Below are 16,906 nucleotides of genomic sequence, written 5' to 3'. Positions count from 1 at the left end.
CACGAGCACCCATCACGGACCAGGTAGCATCACCACCTCTGTTGGATTTAGAAGGAGTATTAGCATAGAATGGGAAGGATGTGAAATCGGTACTCAGCTCACACATGAGGAAAAGAAGCAGTGAAGATAAAACTTCAACGTAACACAATAGTATCAGCTCCGACACAGGAGCTCCAAGAAAATAAACCTTGATTCTCTGTGCTTTGGATCCAACTACCCGTCATGGCCTTTGCGAAGAGTAGATTTTCTCTGTTGGTAGAGTTGCACTTCTCCTAGCACCCATCACTGACCATGTAGCATCACCACCTCTGTTGGATTTAGAAGGAGTATTAGCATAGAATGGGAAGGATGTGAAATCGGTACTCAGCTCACACATGAGGAAAAGAAGCAGTGAAGATAAAACTTCAACGTAACACAATAGTATCAGCTCCGACACAGGAGCTCCAAGAAAATAAACCTTGATTCTCTGTGCTTTGGATCCAACTACCCGTCATGGCCTTTGCGAAGAGTAGATTTTCTCTGTTGGTAGAGTTGCACTTCTCCTAGCACCCATCACTGACCATGTAGCATCACCACCTCTGAAACCACCAGGAAATCAAATCTCAACTCCAGAAGGATGCTAAGGTACCAAGGATGCATGGAATAATTATTATGAAAAGTTACATTGTACATTCCACGGAGATTTTGCTGTCAAAACCTATGACACAAAATTAGTTATATGTGCTTGTGTTAGGGTATGCTTGTATGGGTCAAGAACTTTGTATTATTTTGTGATTTGAATACAAGCATACCTCCCACAAAGAAATAGTACCTCACAAACAAAGTAAGATAAAAATAAAGTTACTCAGGAAAAAGGCATCTAACACAAAATTAGAACCAGGGAAAAAACTACAAATCTGTACATAACCCAAAAGTCACTCAGGAAAAAGGCCAAAGAAAGATTTCACGTCCACTATAAGAAAAGACAAATGAACTAATTTTTTTTCCTGAAAGTTCATGTTGTTATCAATAAGAAGACCAAATCATGTTGTGGGTAACCAAATTCAACCTCATGCGTTCGGCACTCAGGAGCTATGCATTCCAAAATTACGTTGATGTAGCAGAAATGAATGTATTAACATGGGTTAGTATGATAAAACTTCAACGTAACACAATAGTATCAGCTCCGACACAGGAGCTCCAAGAAAATAAATCTTGATTCTCTGTGCTTTGGATCCAACTACCCGTCATGGCCTTTGTGAAGAGTAGATTTTCTCTGTTGGTAGAGTTGCACTTCTCCTAGCACCCATCACTGACCATGTAGCATCACCACCTCTGAAACCACCAGGAAATCAAATCTCAACTCCAGAAGGATGCTAAGGTACCAAGGATGCATGGAATAATTATTATGAAAAGTTACATTGTACATTCCACGGAGATTTTGCTGTCAAAACCTATGACACAAAATTAGTTATATGTGCGTGTGTTAGGGTATGCTTGTATGGGTAAAGAACTTTGTATTATTTTGTGATTTGAATACAAGCATACTTCCCACAAAGAAATAGTACCTCACAAACAAAGTAAGATAAAAATAAAGTTACTCAGGAAAAAGGCATCTAACACAAAATTAGAACCAGGGAAAAAAACTACAAATCTGTACATAACCCAAAAGTCACTCAGGAAAAAGGCCAAAGAAAGATTTCACGTCCACTATAAGAAAAGACAAATGAACTATTTTTTTTCCTGAAAGTTCATGTTGTTATCAATAAGAAGACCAAATCATATTGTGGGTAACCAAATTCAACCTCATGCGTTCGGCACTCAGGAGCTATGCATTCCAAAATTACGTTGATGTAGCAGAAATGAATGTATTAACGTGGGTTAGTATGATAAAACTTCAACGTAACACAATAGTATCAGCTCCGACATAGGAGCTCCAAGAAAATAAACCTTGATTCTCTGTGCTTTGGATCCAACTACCCGTCATGGTGTGAAGAGTAGATTTTCTCTGTTGGTAGAGTTGCACTTCTCCTAGCACCCATCACTGACCATGTAGCATCACCACCTCTGAAACCACCAGGAAATCAAATCTCAACTCCAGAAGGATGCTAAGGTACCAAGGATGCATGGAATAATTATTATGAAAAGTTACATTGTACATTCCACGGAGATTTTGCTGTCAAAACCTATGACACAAAATTAGTTATATGTGCATGTGTTAGGGTATGCTTGTATGGGTCAAGAACTTTGTATTATTTTGTGATTTGAATACAAGCATACTTCCCACAAAGAAATAGTACCTCACAAACAAAGTAAGATAAAAATAAAGTTACTCAGGAAAAAGGCATCTAACACAAAATTAGAACCAGGGAAAGAAACTACAAATCTGTACATAACCCAAAAGTCACTCAGGAAAAAGGCCAAAGAAAGATTTCACGTCCACTATAAGAAAAGACAAATGAACTAAATTTTTTTCCTGAAAGTTCATGTTGTTATCAATAAGAAGACCAAATCATGTTGTGGGTAACCAAATTCAACCTCATGCGTTCGGCACTCAGGAGCTATGCATTCCAAAATTACGTTGATGTAGCAGAAATGAATGTATTAACATGGGTTAGTATGATAAATAAGTTGCCTTGCCTAGCAAATATAAACTAAGAACATTACTCATGTGCTTAGCATATATATATTCTTTAAGCTTAACTTCTGAATGTATTAAACTTTAACTACCTCTTCACAAAACAAATACACCGAGTTAAGAAAGTCGTGAAGACCTTGTACCTGCAAGTATATTATCAAATACTAGAAGAAATAATCAAGTTTGTTGGATATCCAAAAAGAAAATGCCAATCAATAGAACAGCAAGTTGCTATGTTATCAAAATAACAAGAATGGGCTTGAAAGTTCAGAGGGGGTGTAAAACAACTTTTTTTCAATGTTTCAGCATTGAAACTGGCAAGGATGAGCTTGCAAGTATAGAGATGAAATACTACTCAAAATTAAAGACGAATGTCCCTTGCAGAAGGAATCCACGATGACTTGAAAAATGAGGAATACACACAAATTTTGTTGTTGATGGTACCAGCATGTTCAGAGTTTGTGACAGCGATGTTGATGGACTGCACATTCGACTCCTCATTGAGATTTCTACAGCACTGAATCTGAATGGTTTGGTCACACAAAAACACATTTTAGCAACATATTTTAGGGGTTGTTTGGATAGGTGGTACATAGAAAACGAATTCTCTATAAACCAGGAACAGAGGCTAACAGAATAAAATCTCGTTTGGATGCTCTAACTAATTTGCGTTTTTGGAATACTTGGTTTTCAGAAACCTCAAAATCTGCGTTTATAGAAAAACGACTATTAGTCGTTTTTGTAAAAGCTTGATTTGCATATACTCCATCGCAACTAATCGGCGTCCTCCAACCTGCCACGGCATGGCCGACGCCGCGTCACATCTCCGCTGCCTGATATGATACTCCTCGTGATTCGTCCTCCAGCCTCGGCTATGGCCATGAACGCATCGACGTGCCGCTGTCTGGTAGGGGTGCTCCTCGCGTAGTCGTGCTCGTCCTCCGGCCACGACATGGCCGTCGCTGCGTTTGCGCCCAGGATTCCGCTGGCTCGCAGCCGGAGCTAGGATGATGTATCGACGCCATCGGTGATGTGCGTCACCTGTGGCATGTCACCGGCTGGTCGGTGTATATAAAGACCACATACGAGATGGCGGCCAGGAGCGCCCCGACGGCGACGGCACCCTCGGCGAGCTCCTGAAACCGCATGGTCAGCAAGGGCGCGCGCGAGCTCATGCTGGACAAGGACGACTGCACCTCCCTCGAGTCTCTCGACATGTATGGGGTACATGGCACGTAGAACACCGAGACCTAGAGTACTTCAGGCGAGTACCCAACGCCCGCGATGGTCGTATACGTACTTGACTAGTATGAGCAGAAGTGAAGAGGAGAGGCCGGCCAGGAGCGCCCCGACGGCGACGGCACCCTCGGCGAGCTCCTGGAACCGCATGGTCAGCAAGGGCGCGCGCGAGCTCATGCTGGACAAGGACGACTGCACCTCCCTCGAGTCTCTCGACATGTATGGGGTACATGGCACGTAGAACACCGAGACCTAGAGTACTTCAGGCGAGTACCCAACGCCCGCGATGGTCGTATACGTACTTGACTAGTATGAGCAGAAGTGAAGCACGTACTGGCGGCTGCGCGTGGAGTCGTCCAAGGTCAGTCCAAGGGAAGGCGAGTAATGGCGTTGAGGGACCGAGGACCGAAAACAGAGGAGGAATGGATGTTGGAGCTTGCGTACCGTCTCCAATGGCCAAGTCGAGGAAGCAAGAGAGAAAGAGAAAGTCACGGCAAGAGTATTTTATCGAGGGAAGGTCACGGGAGGAGTCAGAACTCAAGAGTAAGCCAAACATATTTTTCTATAAACTGGTTTTACATAAAATAATTTGTAAAGCCGGTTTTGCTAAACATCAGCTAAAAACACGTTCTGTATAATCCCATGGCTAATCTTTGTTAGCCAAACAACCACTTAGCACAACACTTAAAACTTGTAAAAAGGGTTGTAAGCATGTCATTCAAGAACCAAAAAAACATTGGAATTGGCAACCTAGAAATATGTGTTTATCAAGAATAGACTGTTAGAGCAATTGTGTCTTCTTGATTCCTCATTTATATTTGTAGTGAAAGAAGCTTGCGTGAGTAAACTGTAAATAAGACAGAACATTGAAATTGTTCTTTGGATCATTATACACGACAAACGACATGAGTGTACTTGTACCATTCTGATTCTACCTCTATTTGAACTTCATATGCTGCAAGAATACGTCAGTTATTGAAGTATTGGTTTACCTGAGAACAAGCAGATTTGTGATCATACTGCGGCATGGCAGAAATAAAATTAGTTAAGAACGTCGCATTGATTTACCTCGCTGTTGTAACCACAATTGGAAGCGCCCCCAACCACATGAATGCATTCAAATTGCAGTTTCTTGCTACCCAGCAGCATGCCGTCACCCCAATTCGCCTGAAACAAAAATTCTGCCTCTTTTTTTACAGTAATTCAAAGAGCTTTATTAAATCAAGGCGTTCCCAAAACAGTCAGCCAACAGGCTAGTCACTGGGAAGCTAGGTGTCTCATCGAGCCAGCACTCAGTCACACTCAGCGTGCAAGCATGCTTTGCACACAAATGTGCCGGAACGTTTGCTGATCGATTTACATGAAGTACATCAAATAACGAAAAATCGCTAACTAGCTTTCCAATTTCTAGTAAGATAGGGGCCACAATTGAACGAGAATTGTGACGATTACTCCACAATTGCACCATCTCTAGGCAATCCATCTCCATGATGACATGCGTGAGTCCACGAATTTTGGCAAAGCGAGCACCATCACGCATTGCCAAAGCTTCCGCGATGAGTGGGTCAGAAATACCCACACGTGGTTTACACGAAGCTCCCAGGAATGCAGTGCTCGAGCATGCGACACCACCCGCACCACTGCAATTTTGAGCGAAGTTGATTGCCCCATCCGTCGTGATCTTAACAGTACCCGCATCCAGAGGCCTCCATCCATAACCTGGGAGTATTTTGGTATTACTCCGTGGCAATTCCAGCAATGCAAGCGACTCCTTGATGGAGCGCAAGGAAGTAGCAGGATCCAGGCCCTTTTGGTCATGTTTTAACCTGTTGCGTGAGTGCCAAATAGTCGACATGATGATGATAATTTCAGCTCGGTCCATCTCTGCCATTATAGGATCACATAAAATGCCCCTCGCCCAAGAGCTAGAGTGTAGTCTGGGCAATCGTATATCAAATCAAGCATATGCTTCTTACCAAAAACTCTGCCTCTCAAAAGTGTAACCAGAGATCACACAACTGAAAATACACACACGCACACAACATCCTAGAATCACCAGCAAGCACATGGATCCAACCCAGGGGATGGGGTGGAAAAGGACCTCGAGCGGGGATGCCACCAGGGACGAACAACGTGTTAGAAACGAACTAGAGGAGCGCATAAGGGAGGTTTCGGATGAGAATTTTTTTCGAGCGGGATCAGGAGAGCGATGGGATCGGGAGCAAGGAGGTTAGGGTGAGAGCCGTGGCCTCTGAACGGTGGAGATGTTCTAGATCTCCGTCTTTCGTGCTTAGTACTCTGGAAGAAGAGGCCTGCCGTAGCCGGCAAAGGTTCGCGGAGAGAGCAGCCTCGCCGGGAAATCTGGTGCAGCGCCTGTTTTAAAGACGGCACCAACACGAGACGTGGATTTAGATCGAGGTATGAGAGATACATTTCTCCTCCCGAGTACAACTAAATGCAGAACAGGGCCCGTCATTTCCCCATACAGAGGAACTTCGGCTTGCAAGTAGAAATTTTAAGTGTGCCATATTAAGTTTCAGAGGATTCACAAAGAAACCGGTTCAGCTCTCAACCGGAGTATGTTTTCAGAATACCGGAAACATCACCGTTGGCGTTAGAACTGACTTCCATTAATTCAGAAAACTGATGCATGCATTTTTTTTTCAGCAACTACTTTCTTTCTCCCTGCTATAATAATCTCACTCAGAGATAGAAAGGAATTTTGTTTTGAACAGATTGATGAACTTATCAGTGTTGAGAGTAAAAATCTGAATTCAGGATGACTCTAGCTCTAATTTCAGTTTAAAAGACTGAAATTGCTGCCGTTATATGAGAAATGTTACGATAGGCCAATCACTAACATCACATTCACGCAAGGAGTAAAATCCAACTTTATCACAAGAACTCACAAGCATAAGATTCTCCCTGGCGGGCAGATAATTTAAAAGCTCAGACAATAACCATTGTACCATGATAGCATGCGATCTACTTCAACAAAGTCTTGCATAACAAACACAGGGTGGGTATCATAATTCAAAACTGTAGCCAAATTCTACTACCAAACACGATTGCATAGAGGGGACTTCAACTGATCAGAATTCAGCAGGAACAGTTCCGGCAACCTGGTCCAGATCACGCCTTCCCTGGGAGGTGATGAGCCTTCCACTGCAGCACAAAGTGAAGACACAGGATAAGCAACCTACAACCAAATAGAATTGAAGACGGTACCACCACAGGAACACAGGGAAGCCACAAGATTACCCCTTGGGGTCGACATCAATGATGCCCATCTTCTGCAACTCCTGGAGGATGTTGCGGGAAACAGCACCGCTGCTCTTGCAGAAGTGCGGTGGGCGTGAACCGTTCCTTTGACGGCCACCGTAGATCTTCTGGAAGCCGCCGATCCCGATTCCCTGCCTCAGGTAGATCTTCCTTGCCATGGAGGCTGTCATGATTTGAAATGGCAGGTAAAAATCAGAGAGTGGCAAGGACATCAATACTACATGTGAATAAATCAAGTATGCAACCAGGCAGAAAATATGTACTCACCAGCCCTGATGTAGTACCAGTCAGCATCAGAAGGTGGCAGCTCCTTGAACCTTGCAGTCTTGACAATGTCAACCCACTCTGGAAGCTCCATCTGCATAACCATATATTACAATTTCAGTGCTCAGAATACAAGCAGGCAATGCAAGAAGGTAACATGAACTAGCAATAACTGATGTGCCATTCTTATAAATCATCTAGGAAGTGAGTATCCGTAGAGCGTTGCAAGTTGAATCAAATCAATATTGTGGTGTGTGCATCTGTACTGGCATTGTATGTAGTAACACAAATCACTAATGTGAGTACACTTGCTATAACAAAGTATTGCTAATTGCATGACAAGAAATTTCCAACGCTCCCTAAACAAACATATTTAGGATACCGAAGAAAGTTGAACCGTCTAGACCACACTCAAGTAAATAACATCAGATAAGTCACACTAGCTAAGAGGTGAACGCTAAATAACATTCACATATGGGAGTGGACAGGCAACAACCATAATACCATATCTTGAGTACAAAGGAAATCCACCAGCTGCAATAACGAAACCAACATATTAATGTCCTTGTCGGATCACTCGATCTTGGGTACTAGCGCGGCATATGAAATCGAGGTAGACTGCGGAAACGAATCGTGATCCACGAAAATTAAAATAGCTACAACTAGCCCTACGATGCAAGAAATTTCCACCGAGGCGGGCGTCGTGCACCTAACGAAGCAGGACTATTCAGGATTCATTTGGAAACGAACGATTGTACGCTGGACCGCATATGAAATAGCGAGGCATGGCGGTAAGATCCTGACAAGAGGAGGCCTCCCGCTACAAATCCCCAAAAGGAAGCTACCCTAGCGACGGATCTAACGAGAACTGAATTGCGTTACCTTGCCGGAGCGCTTGAGGTGCGCGGAGTAGGCCTTGACGAACTCGTGGGGGTTGACATCCTTCACGGTGCGCGCCGTGGAGGCCGCGGTCTCGGCTGCGGGAGCGGGGACGGTCGCCATCCTGTGCTCTGGCCGGCGGCGGCGCTGTCTTCAGGAAGGAGGGAGAGGTGTGCGCGCCGCTGCGGCTGCGAGGGCTAGGGTTTTTCTGGAGGCGGGGTGCGTGAGAGCAGGCGGACGGGAATTTATACTGCAGAGGAGCTAGGTTATGGGCCGTGTGATGGAATGGTGGGCTAGCTGGGCCATCAGGGTATTAGGGTTAGTCATGCTACGTGGGCCAAGCTGAGGTCGCCTCGAGATATAACACTAGAATTTTCATGATTTGTCTCAAAAAAAAACTAGAATTTTCATGATTGTCTCAAAAAAAATTAGAATTTTCATGATTGCTCTAGAAGGGTATAAACTGTCCCCCAAAAACTACCTCGAGAAAATGTTGCATTTTTTTTAACACAGTACGGACGCAAGCGATCATACAAACGCGCATACACTCACCCCTATGAATGCACACACGCACACTCTACTCCTATGAGCACTTCCGAGAGAAAATGTTGCATATTTTAGAGGTAAATTACATAGCATATGATTCCTATGAATAAATTGTCAACAGATACACTTAAGCAGTTTCATTAAAGCACTTTTATTTGTAGAATTATATTCAACAAAGCCCATTGCCTTTCACTCTCTCTTCTTTTTTTTTGCAAATGTCCAGACTAAAATGAACTACTAATCATCAAGACACTTCTTTGTCTCAAAAAAAAATCTGAACAAATTGCTTTAGCATACTTTTTTTCTTAGAAAAAAAGGTGTTCCGGTGTCCTTGTTTGTCAAATATATTATCAAATTGTCACTGTCTCCTCTCTAAGAAAAAGGCTTTGGGTTTCTCCACCTCCCGACGTCGCTGTCGGACCGTCTCGTCTACTGTGGCTTTAGGGCCATGGAGGCGTGGTGAATTTTATTTTTTTGAGAGTACGCCAAAGGTGTATCATATTTTTATAAAAAGGCAGAAGACAATTACAAGAGACTATCACTCGCTGCGAACAACAAGTGTAGTACAAACTCCACACCGAGCTAATCCAAAGATAAGTCACCGCACACATTAAACACAACGCAAAGGAACTTGCCCTGAATAGAACAACAAAGTCGCATCTCGACCAACACCGGTTACCTCAAAGAGGAACAACTACCATCAGACTCCCTTTGCTGACGCACCAACCACCCTTGAATGCCGAAAAGGAGATGGCGAGTGGGTGGCGGGACTTGGTCGGTCCTGAAATAGCCATCGTCTGGACTCACCGACGCCGACGTGCATAGCGCCGAAGAAGATCTACTCGGACCAGTGACGAGCACCGGAGAACCACAACATAGAGCCCCCATGCCAAGTCTCCACACATGATGCTCTCAACAGAGGAACGGCGTCAAGACGCCACCATCGCCGGTCTGGGAATGAACCAAGGCTTATATAATGGACAAGATCCATCTGTTAGCTTAGCATAATGGTCGTTTAATTTTATTGCTATTGCTTTCTTCATGTCAAATACATATTCCTTCGACTATGAGATTATGCAACTTCCGGATACCGGAGGAATACCGTGTGTTCTACCAAACGTCACAACTTAACTGGGTGATCATAAAGATGCTCTACATGTATCTTCGAAGGTGTTTGTTGAGTTGGCATAGATCGAGATTAGGATTTGTCACTTCGAGTATCGGAGAGGTATCTCTGGGCCCTCTCGGTAATACATGATACGTCTCCAACGTATCTATAATTTTTGATTGCTCCATGTTGTTATATTATCATTCTTGGATGTTTTACAATCATTTTATAGCAACTTTATATCTTTTTTGGGGACTAACCTATTGACATAGTGCCCAGTGTCAGTTGTTGTTTTTTGCTTTTTTTTTACTTCATAGAAAATCAATACCAAACAGAGTCCAAACGAAGCGAAACTTTTTGGAGATTTTTTCTGGACTAGAAGACATATGTTGGGCCAAAGAAGTACCAGAGGGGGGCTCTGAGGAGAGCACAACCCACCAGGGCGTGCCTGGGGGCCCAGACGCGCCCAGGTGGGTTGTGCCCACCTCGGTGGCCTCCCGCACCGCCTCTTTGCTCTATAAATACCCCAATATTCCAGAAGCCATAGGGGAGTCGACGAAAATCAATTCCAGTCGCCGCAAGTTCTAGAAACCATAGATCCAATCTAGACACTGTCACGGAGGGATTCGTCATCCTCATTGGTGCCTCTCCGATGATGCGTGCGTAGTCCATTGTAGACCTACGAGTCAGTAGTTAGTAGCTAGATGGCTTCCTCTCTCTCTTTTGATTCTCAATACAATGGTCTCTTGGAGATCTATTTGATGTAACTCTTTTTGCGTGTGTTTGTTGGGATCCGATGAACTTTGAGTTTATGATCAGATCTATTTTATCCATGAAAGTTATTTGAGTTTTGATCTCTTATATGCATGATTACTTATAGCCTCGTATTTATTCTTCGAATATTTGGTTTAGTTAGGTCGACTAGATCGATTTTTGCCATGAGAAGAGGTGCTTTATGATGGGTTCGATCTTACGGTGCTCGATCCCAGTGACAGAAGGGGAAACGACACGTATGTATCGTTGCTATTAAGGATAACAAGATGGGGTATATTTCTACATAAATAGATCTTGTCTACATCATGTCATCATTCTTATTGCATTACTCCGTTTCTCCATGCACTTAATACACTAGATGCATATTGGATAGCGGTCGATCTGTGGAGTAATAGTAGTAGATGCAGGCAGGAGTCCGTCTACTAATCTTGGATGTGATGCCTATATAATGATCATTGCCTAGATATTGTCATGATTATTTGAAGTTCTATTAATTTCCCAACAGTAATTTGTTTACCCACCGCATGCTATTTTTCTCGTGAGAAGCCAATAGTGAAATCTACAGCCCCCGGGTCTCTTCTTTATTATATTTGCTTTCGAGATCTATTTTTATTCGCTTTTATTTTTAGATCTATATTTCCAAAAAACCCAAAAATACCTTGCTGCACTTTATTTCATTTTGCATTTATTAGAGATCTATTTATCCAATCTATCATATTTTTATCCCGTCAACTTGACAATTTCTGTCACCGTTATCCGAAAGGGATTGACAACCCCTTTAACACGTCGGGTTGTAAGTATTTGTTCTTTGTGTGCAGGTACTATTTACATAGTGTTGCGTGTTTCTCCTACTGGTTCGATAACCTTGGTCTCATCACTGAGGGAAATATCTATCGTCGTTGTGCCGCATCATCCCTTCCTCTTTGGGGAAATACCGACGTAGCTCAAGCCGCAATCAGTACACATCATAAGCTTGCAAGCAAATGACTAAGGAGTTAGTCACGAGGTGATGTATTACGAAACGAGTAAAGAGACTTGCCGGTAACGAGATTGAACTAGGTATAGAGATATTGATCGAATCTCGGGCAAGTAACCTACCGATAGATAAAGGGAATTACGTATGTTGTCATAACGGTTCGACTGATAAAGATCTTCGTAGAATATGTAGGAGCCAATATGGGCATCCAGTTTTCTCTATTGGTTATTGACCAGAGAGGTGTCTTGGTCATGTATACATAGTTCTCGAACCCGTAGGGTCCGCACGCTTAATGTTCGTTGATGATATGGTGTTATATGAGTTATGTGATTTGGTGACCAAATGTTGTTCGGAGTCCTGGATGAGATCACGGACATGAAGAGGAGTCTTGAAATGGTCGAGAGGTAAAGATTGATGTATAGGACGATGGTATTCGGACATAGGCAGTGTTTTGAAGGGTACCTGGTACTTATCGGGTCACCGGAAAGGAGTTTTGGGCACCCCCCGGCAAAGATATGGCCTTATGGGCCAAGAAAGTGGGGTTGGTGCACCCCTATAGAGGCCGGCCCTATGGGAGGAGAAGGAAAGAGGGGAGGGAAAGGAAAGTGTGGAGTAGGACTCCCCCTTCCTTCCCTCTCCCCCCTCTTTCCTTCCCCCTTCTTCATACAAGGAAAGGGTGGCGTGGGAGGGCAGGAGCCCTAGGGCCGGCGGCCAGCCCCTTGGGGGGCGCCCTAGGCTGCTTCCTCCCCCCTCCCACCTATATATATGTGGGGAGGGGGCGCCACACAAGGACGCTGATGACCCACAAGTATAGGGGATCTATCGTAGTCCTTTCGATAAGTAGGAGTGTCGAACCCAACGAGGAGCAGGAGGAAATGACAAGCGGTTTTCAGCAAGGTATTCTCTGCAAGCACTGAAATTACCGGTAAGAGATAGTTGTATGATAAGATAATTCGTAACAGATAACAAGTAACAAAAGTAAATAAGGTGCAGCAAGGTGGCCGACCCAATCCTTTTTGTAGCAAAGGACAATCCTGGATGAACTCTTATATAAAGCAAAACGCTCCCAAGGACACATGGGAATTATTTTCAGGCTAGTTTTCATCATGCTCGTATGATTCGTGTTTGTTACTTTGATAATTTGATATGTGGGTGGACCGGTGCTTGGGTGCTATCCTTCCTTGCCTCCCACTTATGACTAACCCCTCTCGCAAGTATCCGCAACTACAAAATAAGAATTAAGATAAATCTAACCATAGCATGAAACATATGGATCCAAATCAGCCCGTTACAAAGCAACGCATAAACTATGGTTTAAGCTTCTGTCACTCTAGCAACCCATCATCTACTTATTACTTCCCAATGCCTTCCCCTAGGCCCAAATCATGGTGAAGTGTCACGTGGTTGACGTTCAGATAACACCACTAGAGGAAAGACAACATACATCTCATCAAAATATCGAACGAATACCAAATTCACATGATTACTTATAACAAGACTTCTCCCATGTTCTCAGGAACAAACGTAACTACTCACAAAGCATATTCATGTTCATAATCAAAGGAGTATTAGTTAACATTAAGGATCTGAAAATATGATCATCCACCAAATAAACCAACTAGCATCAACTACAAGGAGTAATCAACACTACTAGCAACCCACAGGTACCAATCTGAGGTTTTGAGACAAATATCGGATACAAGAGATGAACTAGGGTTTGAGAGGAGATGGTGTCGGTGAAGATGTTGATGGAGATTAACCCCCTCTCGATGAGAGGATTGTTGGTGATGACCATGGCTTCAATTTCCCCCTCCGGGAGGGAAGTTTCCCCGGTAGAACAGCTCCGCCAGAGCCCTAGATTGGTTCTGCCCAAGTTCCGCCTCGAGATGGCAGCACTTCGTCCCAAAAGCTTCCTCTTCATTTTTTCCAGGTAAAAACCCTTCATATAGCAGAAGATGGGCATCGGGGGCCTGCCAGGTGTCCCACAAGGCAGGGGGCGCACCCAAGGGGTAGGGCGTGCCCCCACCCCTGTGGATGCCTGGTGGGTCCCCTCAGGTGCTTTCTTCACACAATATTTTTTATATATTCCAAAATAATTCTCCATGAAGTTTCAGGACTTTTGGAATTGTGCAGAATAGGTCTATCAGATTTGCTCCTTTTCCAGTCCAGAATTCCGGCTGCCGGCATTCTCCCTCTTCATATAAACCTTGTAAAATAAGAGAGAAAAGGCATAAGTATATTGTGCTATAACGTGTAATAACAACCCATAATGCAATAGATATCAATATAAAAGCATGATGCAAAATGGACGTATCAGACACAACATTGTCTTAGCCGTGTGCGGTGCCCCCGTCCACTGTTTACTCCCTCGGTCATATTTTTGTAGTGCTTAGGCGAAGCCCTGCGGATATCACATCACCATCACCGTCACCACGCCGTCGTGTTGTCGGAACTCATCTGCTACCTCGCCATCTTGCTGGATCAAGAAAGCGAAGGACGTCACCGAGCTGAACGTGTGCAAAACGCGGAGGTGACGTGCGTTCGGTACTAGATCGGTTGGAGCGCGAAGAAAGTTCGACTACATCAACCGCATTGTGAAACGCTTCCGCTTACGGTCTACGAGGGTGCGTAGACACACTCTCCCCCTCTCGTTGCTATGCATCTCCATGGATAGATCATTGCGTGTGCGTAGAATTTTTATTTTATTTTCCATGCAACGATTCCCAACAGTGGCATCATGAGTGAGGTCTATGCGTAGATGATATGCATGAGTAGAACACAAAGAGTTGTGGGCGGTGATAGTCATACGTGTTGGGTAACGCAGTAATTTCAAAAAAAATCCTACGCACACGCAAGATCATGGTGATGCATAGCAACGAGAGGGGAGAGTAACGTCTACGTACCCTCGTAGACCGTAAGTGGAAGCGTTATGACAACGCGGTTGATGTAGTCGTACGTCTTCACGATCGACCGATCTAGTACTGAAGATACGGCACCTCCGCGATCTGCACACGTTCATCTCGGTGATGTCCCGCGAACTCACGATCCATTAAATCTTCGAGGGAGAGCTTCGTCGGCACGACGGTGTGATGACGGTGATGATGTTGCTATCGGAACAGGGCTTCACCTAAGCACCGCTATGATATTGCCAAGGTGAATTATGGTGGAGGGTGGCACCGCACATGACTAAAGATCAATGATCAACTTGTGTGTCTATGGGGTGCCCCCTCCCCCGTATATAAAGGAGTGGAGGAGGGGGAGGGGCCGGCCTCCTATGCACGCCCCAAGGGGAGTCCTACTCCCACCGGGAGTAGGATTCCCCCCTTGCCTTGTTGGTTTTAGGAGAGAAGGAAGGAAAGGGGGGCCCGGCCCCCCTCCCAATTCGGATTGGGCTTGGGGGGTGGGCGCCCCCTCCTTTGCTTCTTTCCCCTCTCTTCCACTAAGGCCCATATACCTCTCGGGGGGTTCCAGTAACCTCACGGTGCTCCGGTATAATCCCATTTTCACTTGGAACATTCTGATGTCCAAACATAGGCTTCCAATATATCGATCTTTACGTCTCGACCATTTCGAGACTCCTCGTCATGTCCGTGATCAAATCCGGGACTCCGAACTACCTTCAGTACATCAAAACACATAAACTCATAATACCGATTGTCACCGAACGTTAAGCGTGCGGACCCTACGGGTTCGAGAACTATGTAGACATGACCAAGACATGTCTCAGGTCAATAACCAATAGCGGAACCTGGATGCTCATATTGGTTCCTACATATTCTACGAAGATCTTTATCGGTCAAACCGCATAACGATATACGTTGTTCCCTTTGTCATCGGTATGTTACTTGCCCGAGATTCGATCGTCGGTATCTCAATACCTAGTTCAATCTCATTACCGGCAAGTCTCTTTACTCGTTCCGTAATGCTACATCCAATAACTAACTCATTAGCTACATTGATTGCAAGGCTTATAGTGATGTACATTACCAAGAGGGCCCAGAGATACCTCTCCGACGATCAGAGTGACAAATCCTAATCTTGATCCATGCCAACTCAACAAACACCATCGGAGACACCTGTAGAGCACCTTTATAATCACCCAGTTACGTTGTGACATTTGGTAGCACATAAAGTGTTCCTCCGGTATTTGGGAGTTGCATGATCTCATAGTCATAGGAACATGTATAGTTGTGGAGAAAGCAATAGCAATAAACTAAACGATCATCGTGCTAAGCTAACGGATGGGTCAAGTCAATCACATCATTATCTAATGATGTGATCCCGTTAATCAAATGACAACTCATGTCTATGGTTAGGAAACATAACCATCACTGATTCAACGAGCTAGTTAAATAGAGGCAAACTAGTGACACTCTGTTTGTCTATATATTCACACATGTACTAAGTTTCCGGTTAATACAATTCTAGCTTGAATAATAAACATTTATCATGATATAAGGAAATATAAATAACAACTTTATTATCGCCTCTAGGGCATATTTCCTTCAGTCTCCCACTTGCACTAGAGTCAATAATCTAGTTCATATCGTCATGTGATTTAACACCAATAGTTCACATCTTTATGTGATTAGTTCACATCTCCATGTGACTAACACCCAAAGGGTTTACTAGAGTCAATAATTTAGTTCACATCGCTATGTGATTAACACCCAAAGAGTGATCATGTTTTACTTGTGAGAGAAATTTAGTCAACGGGTCTGCCACATTCAGAGCCTTTTGTATTTTGCAATTTTTCTATGTCTACAATGCTTTGCACGAAGCTACTCTAGCTAATTGCTCCCACTTTCGATATGTATCTAGATCGATACTTAGAGTCATCCAGATCGATGTCAAAGCTTGCATCGACGTAACTCTTTACGACGAACTCTTTGTCACCTCCATAACCGAGAAACATTTCCTTATTCCACTAAGGATATTTTTGACCGCTGTCCAGTGATCCACTCCTGGATCCCTATTGTACCCTCTTGCCAAACTTATGGAGAGGTACACAATAGGTTTGGTACACATCATAGCATACTTTATAGAACCTATGACTGAGGCATAGGGAACGACTTTTCATTCCCTTTCTATTTTCTGTCGTGGTCGGGTTTTGAGTCTTTACTCAACTTCACACCTTCCAACACAAGCAAGAACTCTTTTGACTTTTCCATTTTGAACTACTTCAAAATCTTGTCAAGGTATGTACTCATTGAAAAACTTA

The 16,906-nt window shown here is 43.9% G+C and overlaps 1 protein-coding gene and 1 long non-coding RNA gene across 2 annotated transcripts; both read right to left on the bottom strand.

Moving 5' to 3' along the window:
* Positions 1-508: 508 nt before the first annotated feature.
* Positions 509-3,428, bottom strand: LOC125531267. The gene is made up of 3 exons (XR_007293130.1): positions 2,710-3,428; positions 1,930-2,046; positions 509-1,314 (listed from the first exon to the last, which is right to left on the bottom strand). It is a non-coding gene; the product is annotated as an uncharacterized LOC125531267 (long non-coding RNA).
* A 3,295-nt stretch (positions 3,429-6,723) lies between these two features.
* On the bottom strand, positions 6,724-8,525 carry LOC125531266 (40S ribosomal protein S19). The gene is made up of 4 exons (XM_048695678.1): positions 8,285-8,525; positions 7,406-7,496; positions 7,118-7,301; positions 6,724-7,021 (listed from the first exon to the last, which is right to left on the bottom strand). Exons 1-4 carry the CDS (start codon positions 8,402-8,404, stop codon positions 6,949-6,951), a joined length of 468 nt encoding a protein of 155 aa, XP_048551635.1. The 5' UTR covers positions 8,405-8,525; the 3' UTR covers positions 6,724-6,948.
* Between the last annotated feature and the right edge of the window lie 8,381 nt (positions 8,526-16,906).

Source organism: Triticum urartu, unplaced genomic scaffold, assembly GCF_003073215.2.
Source record: "Triticum urartu cultivar G1812 unplaced genomic scaffold, Tu2.1 TuUngrouped_contig_6921, whole genome shotgun sequence".
NCBI lineage: Eukaryota > Viridiplantae > Streptophyta > Magnoliopsida > Poales > Poaceae > Triticum > Triticum urartu.
Note: the sequence above shows the minus strand (reverse complement) of the source record. Positions and strands in the feature narration are given on the sequence as shown.